The sequence below is a fragment of the Musa acuminata genome, chromosome BXJ2-6 (genome assembly GCF_036884655.1).
Source record: "Musa acuminata AAA Group cultivar baxijiao chromosome BXJ2-6, Cavendish_Baxijiao_AAA, whole genome shotgun sequence".
Classification (NCBI taxonomy): domain Eukaryota; kingdom Viridiplantae; phylum Streptophyta; class Magnoliopsida; order Zingiberales; family Musaceae; genus Musa; species Musa acuminata.
Window position 1 is genome coordinate 35,459,649 of NC_088343.1, and position 12,280 is coordinate 35,471,928.

At 36.9% G+C, this 12,280-nt stretch overlaps 1 protein-coding gene across 1 annotated transcript; it reads left to right on the forward strand.

The window, feature by feature from the left end:
- The first annotated feature begins 7,786 nt into the window (after window positions 1-7,786).
- LOC135615365 (lecithin-cholesterol acyltransferase-like 1) lies at window positions 7,787-9,673 on the forward strand. The gene is made up of 2 exons (XM_065113723.1): window positions 7,787-8,189; window positions 8,650-9,673. The coding sequence occupies exons 1-2, from the start codon at window positions 7,876-7,878 to the stop codon at window positions 9,539-9,541; spliced, it is 1,206 nt and encodes a 401-aa protein (XP_064969795.1). The 5' UTR covers window positions 7,787-7,875; the 3' UTR covers window positions 9,542-9,673.
- Window positions 9,674-12,280: the final 2,607 nt, after the last annotated feature.

The following is a 12,280-nucleotide window of genomic DNA, read 5'->3' on the forward strand; positions in this document are numbered from 1 at the left end:
AAATTCACAAGATCAATGAAACATCACATCCATAAGCTAATCATTTTCACAAGTTCTCATCAAAGCATGAAACATTAGATTTAATATATCTAGACTTTTAAAACATGTGATGTCTTTTAACATTTATAGCAACAAACACCAACTTGGATTTTTGAATAACCTCAACCAAAATGCCCCTTTATAATAACACAAAAAAAAACTACAAAACAAGTCTCAATCTTCTAACATTCCATTGTCCTAACCTAACCTAAAATGAGTGTGAGTGATAAGCTAACATGAAAATCTTATATAGTAATAATGTCAGCTATAAAAACTTAGTAAGCAATTATCATAACAATGGAAAAATAGACAATAAATCATATGACATAAGGATTAAGATGCACAACATGATTTTAAGAGTCATATTTAGCATTTCATATGATTGATACTTAATAGAGGAGCAAAGAGTAACATATAAGTAAATCAAGATCAAATGGCAAGGCATGAGGTAAAGGGTAATATTTATCATTTCATTTGATTCATTGTTAACAAAGAAGCAAAAAAGCAATATATTAGTAAATCAAGATTGAAAATCTTGAGCTCAAGAGTCATATTTGATATTTTATTTAATTTATTAATATCAAAGAAGTATATAAACATATAAGTATATCTTATGTCTTTTAGAACTATATCAAAGAAAAATAGAGGGTGAAGTAAGATTATAACATAACATTATCAACCAATTTCTGGATGGTTATTAACATTAGCCTTCCGCATTTAGGAGACATAATTCTCTTTTCATTTCTAGCAAAGGGGCCAAAGTATTCTACTAATACCAAAGTATAGTAAGGACATTCTAATGAAAAGTAAAAAATATAATGGAAGCACATGTGAAAAAATAAAAATATACAGATACATGTATGAAGCAATATCAAACCGAACATGAATATTTGTAAAACTTATTTGATTATAACAAGAATCGGTGACTAAGAGATAAAAAGAGTTTTATAGTAGGAATATGAGACTCATTTAAGAGAGGATTTTAGAGGAAAACAAATTCCAACTATATCAAAGGAACATTGATGATATAATGGGATCATAAAATAACATAATTTCATTAATTTTTAAAAGAAAGATTTAAGAATATTTTGATCAAATCAGAGTTTTGTATAGAATATTATGGTTAAAATAAGGTAGATAGGTTAGGATTCTCATAATTTCATAATTATAGAATATTATAGTTTGATGCTATTAGAATGAGAAAAACACTATTAATTACTCATAATAAGAATGAATCATAGCTCTGGTATATCATAGGATCAGATAGAACAGTTGCATGATGGGAGATGTCAATATAATACAAATATTTAAGAAAATTAATGATTTTTTAATTTCTAGCCCTTAGTAATACATTAATAAGAACAAATTTTAACATCAACTCCTCATGATATCCTAATTATTTGGGAAACTAAAGCACATTTAATCAAAAAAAATTAATTAAAAAATGATAAGGTCTAGAATGTAATATTTAAAAAATGATAGGGTTTGTTATTTTAAATAATCTTACGAATTCGCTAAATCAAAAAAATATTGGACTGAGCATTAGTCTACGATGTCCTCTCCTTCCCGAGATCCTTTCGCCCCTTCTTCCTCCTTGCCACTAGCTATCCTACCCAGTTTATTAGACGCAGACCGCAAGAGGTCTGATCAACCTCCCAGAAGCATTCTTGAGCGTCGATCATTTCTTCCAAACCCTTTTGTACAACCACTAGCAAGTGGTGATTGGTGTCTACTTTTTAACTCTTTTGACGCTTTCACTGTCAAATGTTTATCGTGAAGATAATAAGATTACTAATTAACTTGCAAAGTTTATCAGATCTAATAGGACACATACTTATTAGAATAATATTTTATCATCACAACTCTCTTGTCTTTTAAGCTCTGATATTTCTAGAACTACTTGTATTAGTCTTTTGAAGTAATATATTATTATTATTTTATAAAGTTCATTGATAACTCTGGTAAGCTCCATCCATTTACACGTAGACGGATGACCTAAATCTGGCGTGGAAAAAAAATCACCCTCATCAATTTATATTTATTTCACTTTAAGAATGTTTTGAATTTGAGGGCGTACGTTTCCATTTTTTTATATTACATTTTTATCTTCAAAAATAAGGTCACTCAGTATGTGATAGTGAAGCAGAACAAATTACATATCTTCTGCTCTTATTTTCCAAAGAAAATGTGTATATATTGATAATTAGTATCCATTGGGTGCCACCTTCTTTTATTCTTACCTTCTATACCATCTGCTTATATACCTCACTTGCTCAACGAGACGTGAGCTTGTATTACGAATCCAAGACGTAGTAGTAGCACTGCAGAAGTAGCAGATGAGAATGGCACCATATGAGGAGATCTGTTCATGCCTCTGACGGAAAAGGGTTCCGAGCTGCCGCAGTCTCCGGAGTCCAAGCAGGAGATGCATTCCAAGCCGGGAAGACTGTGTGCTCCCATGGCGATGTTGCTACAGAATGCCAATCGATAGGCACCGCATCCCCGCCTTAATCGCTGGGTCGCGGTTGTTGTGGCCCCCGAGGTTGTCTCTAGTTCTGGCGGAGGCGGCCCCGAGTTGAGCAGCAGAGCTGGCGTCATAACACCCCTCTTCGGCTGTGGGCCGTGGAGCGGCAGAGGCGACGCGCTGGTGAGCATCTGGACCAACTGACGGAAGGTGGTGAGCGGCGACGCGCCGGTAAGTCACATGATTGATGCATGTTTGAAGGTGGTGACCACCTAGCGGAAGGTGGTGACCACCTAGCGGAAGGTGGTGAGCGGCGACGAGCCGGTAAGTTACATGATTGATGCATGTTTGAAGGTGGTGACCACCTAGCGGAAGGTGGTGTGCGGCGACGCGCCGGTAAATCACATGATTGATGCATGTCTGACGGTGGTGACCACCTAGCGGAAGGTGGTGAGCGACGACGCGCCGGTAAGTCAAAAGATTGATGCAGGTTTGAAGGTGGTGACGACCTGACCACCTATATATATATATATATATATATATATATATGTATATATATGTATATATATGTATATATATGTATATATATGTATATATATGTATATGTATATGTATATATATGTATATGTATATATGTATATGTATATGTATATGTGTATATGTATATGTATATGTATATATGTATATATATATATATATATGTATATACATATATATATAAATATATATATATGTATATATATATATATACATATATACATACATATATATATATATATATATATATATTTATTTATTTATTTATATTATGATGTTCATGGATCTGTACAATGGGAATCAGATCATATTGAAATCACGATAATGTGACCGATTCATCTTTAAACACAGACCCTAAATAATCCTGGTCATATGTTACTCGAGAGGGACATCGAGATAATCAAACAAACTAGTATGTTATATACCCATCCATATAACGAAGACAATTGATCTTATAGCTGCTTGTGTTGGGACATTATGGCTACAGTGCAAGTCACAATAATAATCATATCATATGTACACACACATCACACGGTCTATGATCATCCATCAACATTATACATAGGCATCATCATCATATAGAACTACTATATAATAATACTAATTAATTATTTATTTATTTTAGTTAATTAATATTTTTAGAAATTAGGGACATGTAGGAAATTTTTTAAATTATGAAGGGTATTTTGGTAATTTAGATAGAAAAGATAAAAATTATAATTTTTGAAATTCCAAGGAGCAAATCTATCATTTTCCTAAAAAGCCCTAATCCCCTCCTTCCTATTGCGTTGTGGCTATCGCGCGGCCAGTAATTACCGTCGGCCACTTGCATGTAGGTGGCCAGGCCTCGGCCAAGGCTATAAGTAGCCATTGGCTAACCTGCGAGGGCAGCAATAATCACTACCCTCTCTCGCCTTTTCCGTCAATAATTTTGACTTCAAAAGTTTTTCTAAAACACAACACACGTAGTTTAAAACTAATCTTTCGTACAAACAACCTGGCTCAAATACCACTATATGAAAATCTAGGAGCGACATCACATGCGTAGTGGAAAAATAGAAAATAAAAACCTTAAATTTTTCAAAAAAGTGTTCATCATCATGCGAAAATTAGTACGCAAAAACTCGTAAAACTTAAATCCATGTGTGAGATAATTGTGTTTTACCTATGGAAATTGTATATCCCTGAATCCTATAGATTTAAAGGAGAGGATGAAGGAGGTCAAGCGCTCTCCTCTCTATTGGTGATCCACATAGCAAGGTTATGACGATACTCCTCAAATCGTTGCATAAATCTTCACACCTTCTATCTAAAGAGGAGAAGGGGAGAGGAGAATAGGATGTGACAACAAAAAATATCTAACCTATAAGTGTTTGGTTTCCTCCTATTTATAGAGGCCCCCTATTAACTTAACCCTAATGGATCATATCATATTGGGTATTGGATCTCTATCTAACTACCAAAGCCTCTTAGATTAGTGGATCTCTATCCAATAATCTCACATTAGCTCTTATTGGATCTCATCCATAGTATACAATATTTTATAGGGTTGTTGGATATCTAATAAAATAGGAGCTCCGATAGATATTTCATATCCGAACATCGACTTGTCACAATGCCTACTATATGTGTATGACCTTCTAAGCCCAATATTGAGTCGATCGTGAGTCATACATGTCAGAACTCCTTCTGGCTCAATGAATTATTATCTCCATAATAATTCACTCGACTTATCGACTACGGAAGTACTAGGCCACTACGACATAGTCCCTAGATGATACAGGAAAATTCAATCATTTGAACCTATCTGTCCTCAGTTACCGTGTATCTATAGTTCCTCATCATCTAATATCCCAAAGATCGTATACCGGGCATTGTGTTGTCAGACCCATACGGTTTCTACTCAAGTCTCACTTTAATTGGATTCTCCTAGAGAAGTCTTTCTCTTTCAATCCGAATAACCCTGTCTAGGGATTTGTTTGAGCAAGAACAAATGGGATATTCCTCTCATGACACCGAGAGTGGATGATCCTCTATCAATACTCAATAATCCCCATAAGGTTGGTTGCCACTCCGGATGACCAACTATGTTCGAACTGAAACTTTCAGGCATATAAGTCTAGTATCAAAGAGTAAAGTACTCATATAGAATATCTTTCGTGTCTCAAGTCTAAAGACTAGGTGCTAGTCATAGATGCCCTACAAGCCAATCACGTGTGTGATGACACATGTGACTTAACACATAATTTTTTTGTTTATTATTATTATTTAACATTTTATCACTGTATATTACATGTTGCTTGAATATATTGTGATGTCCATAGATCTGTGCAATGAGAATCGAATCATGATGAGAGGGACATCGAGATAATCAGACAGACTAGTGTGCTTTATACCCATTCATATGATGGATCCAACTGGTCTCATAGCTGCTTATGTGGGGACACTAAGGATACAGTATAAGTGCTCATTGGAGAATGAGTTCACTGATTGATCCGCTTACGGAATGTTGGATGGTTGATGATGCCTTATTGTTAGATAGTAATTTCGTAGTCCCAGTGGTGTATCTAGTCCTTAGACTTGAGACACCAAGAATGTCCTGTATGAATACTCTACTATTTAATACCTAACTTATAGGTCTGAAGGTTCCAAATCTAGTATAGCCGGTCATCAGGAGTGGTAGTCAACCTTACGAGGACTATTGAGTGTCGATAGATGATCATCTGCTCTCGGTGTTATGAGAGGAATATCCTATATATTCTTGCTCAAACAAATCCCTGGCTATGGTTATTTAGATTGATAGAGAAAGATTTCTCCGGGAGAATCCGATTAGAACGAGACTCGAGTAGAAACCGTATGGTCTGACAGCACTTTGCTTGGTATACGGTCTTTAGAATATTAGATAGATGAGGGACTATAGGTAAATAGTAACTAAGGACAGATATGTCCAATAGATTGGATTCCCCTATATCGTTTGAGGATTACGGTGTAGTGGCCTAATACGTCTGTAGTCGATGAGTCAAGTGAATTATTATGGAGATAATAATTCACTAAGCCAGAATAAGTTTTGATAGGTTTGACTCATGGCCAGCTCGATATTGGGCCTAGAGGGTAACACACATATGGTAGGTGTTGCGATAAGTAGAGGTTCAGATATGAGATATCCGTTGGAGCCCCTATCTTATTAGATATCTAATAAGCCCTTGAATTATTGGATCATATGAATGAGATCCAATAAGAGCTAATGAGAGATTATTGGATAGAGATCCACTAATCTAAGTGGCTTGGGTAGTTGGATGGAGATTCAATACTCAATAGGGCAGGATCTATGAGGGTTATGTTGATAGGGGACCTCTATAAATAGGAGGGAACCAATGGTTCAAAGACTAGAGCAATTTTAGGTTGTAATCTCCTATTCTCCTCCCCTTCTCCTCCTTAGATAGCAGGCTTGGTGATTTGAGGAGCATCGTCGCAACATTATTATGTGGATTACAGCTAGAGAGGAGGACACTTGACCTCCTTCACCCTCTCTTAGAGATCTGCAGGGATTCAGGAATATACGATCTCCCTAGGTAACACAATCTATCTCACATGTGGCTTTTAAGTTTTATGGATTTTGCGCATCAATATTCGCATAACGACAAATACAACTTTTAGAAATTTTGGAATTTTATTTTTTTGTTCTTCCGATGCATATGTGATGTCGTTGCTTAGGTTTCCTAACACCAAGGGGCTGCGACGACACTCATCTAATCTCCAGACCTACTATTCGAGGAGAAGTAAAGAGGAGAATAAGATGTGGCAACCAAGAGAAGCTCTAGCCTATGAACATTTAGTTCTCTCATATTTATAGAGGCCCCTTATCAACTTAACCTTAATAGATCATGCCATATTGGGTATTGGATCTTCATCCAACTACCCAAGCCTCTTAGATTAGTGGATCTCTATCCAATAATCTCTCATTGGCTCTTATTGAATCTCATCCATTGGATCCAATAATTCATAGGCTTATTGAATATCCAATAAGATAGGAGCTCTGGGGGATATCTTATATTTGAACCTCTACTCGTCGCAATACCTACCATATGCGTGTAACCCTCTAGGCCCACTATCGAGTTGGCTATGAGTCAAACCTATTAGAACTCCTTCAGGCTTAGTGAATTATTATCTTTATAATAATTCACTAGACTCATCGACTGTAGACGTACTAGACTACTATGACACAATCCCTAGACGATATAGGGGAATCTAATTCATTGGAGCTGTCTGTCCTCAATTACCATGTATCTATAGTCCCTTCTCTATCTAATATCCTAGAGACCGTATACCAGACATGGCATTGTCAAACTCATACAGTTTCTACTCGAGTCTCGCTCTAATTAGAATCTCTCAGAGAACTCTTTCTCTCTCAATCCAAATGACTTTGGCTAAGGATTTGTCTGACTAAGAACACGTAGGATATTCCTTTCATAACATTGAGAGTAGATAATCCTCTATCGACACTCAACGGTCCTCGTAAGGTTGGCTATCACTCCTGATGATAGATTGTGTTAGATCTGGAACTTTCAAACTTATAGGTCCAGTATCAAAGAGTGTAGCACTTATACATGACATATTTAGTATCTCAAGTCTGAGGACCAAGGATAATGATTGCAAAATTAAACAATTAGAATTATATTAGGCAAATATGATATTTTTCTTTTTTTATATATTCACTGCTAAACGGATTTAGAAGAAAAAAAAAAAGCAAGAAAAAGATGATTCGGCGAGAATAAGAGCAGCGGAGCAACGGAACACTCCTCCCGTGCTTCACCGACACTCACCGTCTCCTCCTCATGGCGGCCGGTCATGAGCTCTACCCCCTCATTTTGGTCCCCGGCCTGAGCGGAAACCAGCTCGAGGCCCGGCTGACGGAGGATTACCTCCCGCCCCTGCCCGCCCTCCAAGCTCCGCAAGCCGCTGGCTGGTTCAGGATCTGGATGGACCGCTCCCTCCTCCTGGATTCCGCCGCCCAGCGATGCTTCGCCCACCAGCTGAGCCTCTTCTACGACCCCGACGCCGACGACTTCCGCAACGTGCCCGGCGTCGAAACCCGCGTCCCCTTCTTCGGCTCCACCGAGGGGTTACGATTCCTCGATCCCAACCGCAAGTAAGCAAAAGCCCCCCCTTCCTTCATCCTTCTTTCTTTCAAGGTTTGGGCCACTGATTGATCTACAGGATCAAGCAGTCCTCTGTTTTATTTCTTTTCTTCTTCATCTTCTTTTTGCACTGTTTCTATTTTACATTTGGGATCTGAAAACATGGTGCTATATTTTTCCTTTGATTTCAAGTAAGAAAATGACCATAATAATCAATAAAATTGACAATTTCTATTAGATTTTTTGCATATGTTACTCTTTCGAACTTTTTGGCCTCCAGCCAAATTATCCTAGCCTGGCACAAGGTTGACCAAATAAACTGCCCTTTCTGACCAAGAAATGAAGCACTGGTTGCAAATCATCCAAATATATTCTGTAATTGCAGATGCATTCTGAATGAGTGGTCTGATCTACTTTAGGATAATAATTTTGCATGATAAGCTAAGTCTTTTAACCATGACAAGTTTCCAGGGATTCTTCTATTTGCATGGATACCCTGGTGAAGTCCTTGGAAGAAATTGGGTACCAAGACAACCTCAACCTTTTCGGAGCACCTTACGATTTCCGATACAGCCTTGCCGGAGGAGGTCATCCATCAAAGGTGGCTACTCAATACCTTCAAGATCTTAGAGAGCTAGTTGAGCAGGCCAGCAAGATGAACGGAGACAAACCTGTGATCATTTTAACACACAGCTATGGTGGATTGCTCACCCTTCATCTCCTTAATCGCAATCCTTCATGGTGGCGCCGAAAGTTCATCAAGCACTTCATAGCACTGTCTGCACCGTGGGGAGGCATTGTCGTGGAAATGTTCATGTTCACCAGTGGAGACACAATAGGGATGCCTTTGGTGGACCCCTTAACAATAAGAGAACAATTCAGGAGAACAGAAAGCAACCTTTGGCTTCTGCCTTTCCCTAAAACATTTGGAAACAGACCGCTCGTCGTTACGAGAGACAGGAACTACTCGGCAACCAACATGGCAGAATTCCTGCAAGCAATTGGGTTCCAAGAGGGCGTAAAACCTTATGTATCTCGTATATTGCCGTTGCTAGAGGAGATGGCGGCGCCGGGAGTTCCAGTGACTTGCATTATAGGGGTTGGGGTGGACACTCCTGAAACATTTCTCTACAATGGTGAAGGAAAGTTTGACGAGCCTCCTGAGGTGGTTTCTGGTGATGGGGATGGGTTGGTGAATCTGGCTAGCTTATTGGCACTTGAATCAGAGTGGTCTGATGCTCCAGAACAAGAGCTCAAAGTCATCAAAATCCCAAATGCTACTCATGCTGGCATTCTCACCCAAGAATTTGCCGTAACAGAAATAATAAGACGAGTGTTGGATGTCAACTCTGTGCCTGCATGAATTGTTTCCTTGTTGAGGGATAACAAATATTTGTGCTTCTACAATTTATTGCCATTGGTTGGTAACATATATCGTTACATTCTGTCAGTTTTTAATGAAAGCTTCCAAGTTTGGAAACTCTTAGAAAAATTATTCTAAGTTTTAAACTTAAATAATACATTCAACTATCTTTATTTCTGTCAATTATATGAACTCTTATGTTTTAATTGGAGCAACTTTTAATTATGCAGGTGATTCACGGTAATGTTCATCATCTAATCATGTCTTGGCATGTCACATAGTGAATTTTTTTTTATAGGATTACATAATCTTTCCACCTGTAAATAAATATCATTTTATTAATATACATAAATTATACATATTTATTATAATTTATTTATTCATAAAATATAAATCAAAAGTAGATATGAGACTTTTTGAGAAATATAGATTCCAATATAAAGTCCATTGGATTTATCTAACAGTAAAGGAAGATATGTTCCTTCATTGGAATATAGTCTAATGCTACTAATAGGTTGTTTTGAAATAAAAAATAAAATATAAAAATTTCAATAACTTTAGGTAGGAAGTCTAAGTCAACTTATAAAATAAACACATATATGAAAGTCAATTATCCCATAAGCATATATTAAGTACATAAATGAGCACTCCTCTAATAGTAGTTGGAGACGCTTTATCCTACGAGATGAATTTATATTTTCCTAATAACGAATGGAAATAAACTCATATCATACTCTCAATAATAAATAGAGTGATGTTCCTCACTTGTTAAATTAGGGATAGATTCCTCTTAATAATTAATAAAGGAATCATTTAGTCGTCACGTCTAACAACCCGCTAATCCCTAAAGGGAATCCCCCTACCTACCCTCGATCGAGAAACAAAATCATCTCATATTATTCATTTCTATATTGAGATGAAATAATACATTGAAACATCTTAATTTATCGATCAAATATTATTAATATCAAATAATATCAATTAACACTGAATTTACTTAAACCCTAGCACAATCAATCAAATTGAACTTGATTTAATTAGAACATAACTAAACTGGTCTTTAATCCTGATTTAATTGGTTTAGAACTATACTAGTATAATTTAAACTATATTGGATTCAATTCAGGTTAAACAAACTTGAATAAGTCAAGCTAATTTGGAATCATCTTGAATTGATCTAAACTAATCAAATCCGATTAGTTCAATCAATATATGAGTTCAAATCAATTAAAGCAAAGGCAATGGTACACTGTACATGACTGTGCATACACCAAACCAACTCGTAGCCCATGGATTAATCACGTGCAATACACATAATTATCTATATTAGGCTAGGTTGAGCTATAGCCTATATGGCCTAACCTATGGGTTGGGTCAAGCCTATTGGTTATAGGTCTAACCTAATGGTTGGAGCTAATATATGGGTTGCGACTTATTACGTGGGCTGGGCCTAGCATAGTTAATATCAATATAAATTCTAATCAATTCCCTCAATTCTTAGTTTTGACATCATAGAAATATAATCAAAATATTTATTCATTAGTATTGAGCCATTAAAATATAATAAATAATAATAGATTTAAATAATAAAATTATATAAAGGAGAAAATAGTATTTTTAATCAAGTATTATATAAAACTAGTAGAAATTAAAGATCATGCATTCAAAATAAAAATTTTAGAAACTTGGATATGAATAATTATTGTTGAATCTCAAATTTTGATGATAAAATTAATTGGTAAAATTGTTTGATCTAATCTATGTGTTGAGATAAGTGTGTAGGATTAACTGCGTAAGACATAAAGCAAATGTTGTGCTAAAGTCAAGATCGAGATTTTGTTGGGAGTTTGAGAGTTCGTCGGAAGTTCCACCGGAATTAACCGAGAAGTCCAAAAGGTTGCCAAAGAAGCTCGTCGAGAAGAAGATCACTGTGAAGTCCAGGAGCTTACCAGAAGTCTGTCGGAACATTGCCGAGAGATCGTCGGAAGTTCGCCGGAAGATCTTCGGAAGAACAATTGACGAACCGGAATAAGAATGCTTTGTTAAATATCTTAATTATTGTAGTTAGTCCTTAAGTTGAGTTAGGATTGGGAGGTAATCCCACTAACTCAGTTAAGGGTCAATTGGGCCCTTAACAAGGCTGAATTGGGCTGGTTGAAATAGCTCATTCAGCACCTGAAGTCACGACCGGTGGTGGCACCGCCTGGTGACCCAGTCTTCTAGGTGGTCTGGGCGGTGATACTTCCGACTGTTAATGCTGCCAATGGTGGTACCGCTCTTATCAGGCGATGGTACCACTAGAGCATGGTCTTCGAGCTCTGTCAAGCGGTCATACCGCCTATATTGGACGGTGGTACCGCCCAGTGGCAGGCGGTGGTACCGTTAGCATCCCGAAATTCGGGGATGTGACACTTTTTTGCTCCAATTTTGAAGTCATTGGGGCCTATAAATACCCCACCCTTTTCTGGATGAAAGGGCATGAAAGTGTTTATATAATCTTAAATTCTTGGGGTGTTAAAGTGTTGTAAAAGTGCAAGAGTCCTCCTCCTCTATTTCTAAGAGTTGAGATCATTCAAGAGAGGTGTGAGGCTTGTAAGGATTATCTCCTAAACCTGTGAAAAGGAGAAAGCACTGTAAAGAGGTGATTGGTCTTACCTATTGAAAGAGGACCATTAATGGATGTCGGTGACCTCAATGGAGGAGGAATTAAAAGTGGATGTAGGTCATAACGATCGAACC

What these genes read in the sequence shown, in the direction of transcription:
- LOC135615365 (XM_065113723.1), top strand. Translation starts at nt 7,876, where the DNA reads ATGGCGGCCGGTCATGAGCTCTACCCCCTCATTTTGGTCCCCGGCCTG. An exon ending in TTCCTCGATCCCAACCGCAA is followed by an intron (nt 8,190 to 8,649) that starts GTAAGCAAAAGC and finishes ACAAGTTTCCAG; the next exon opens with GGATTCTTCTATTTGCATGG.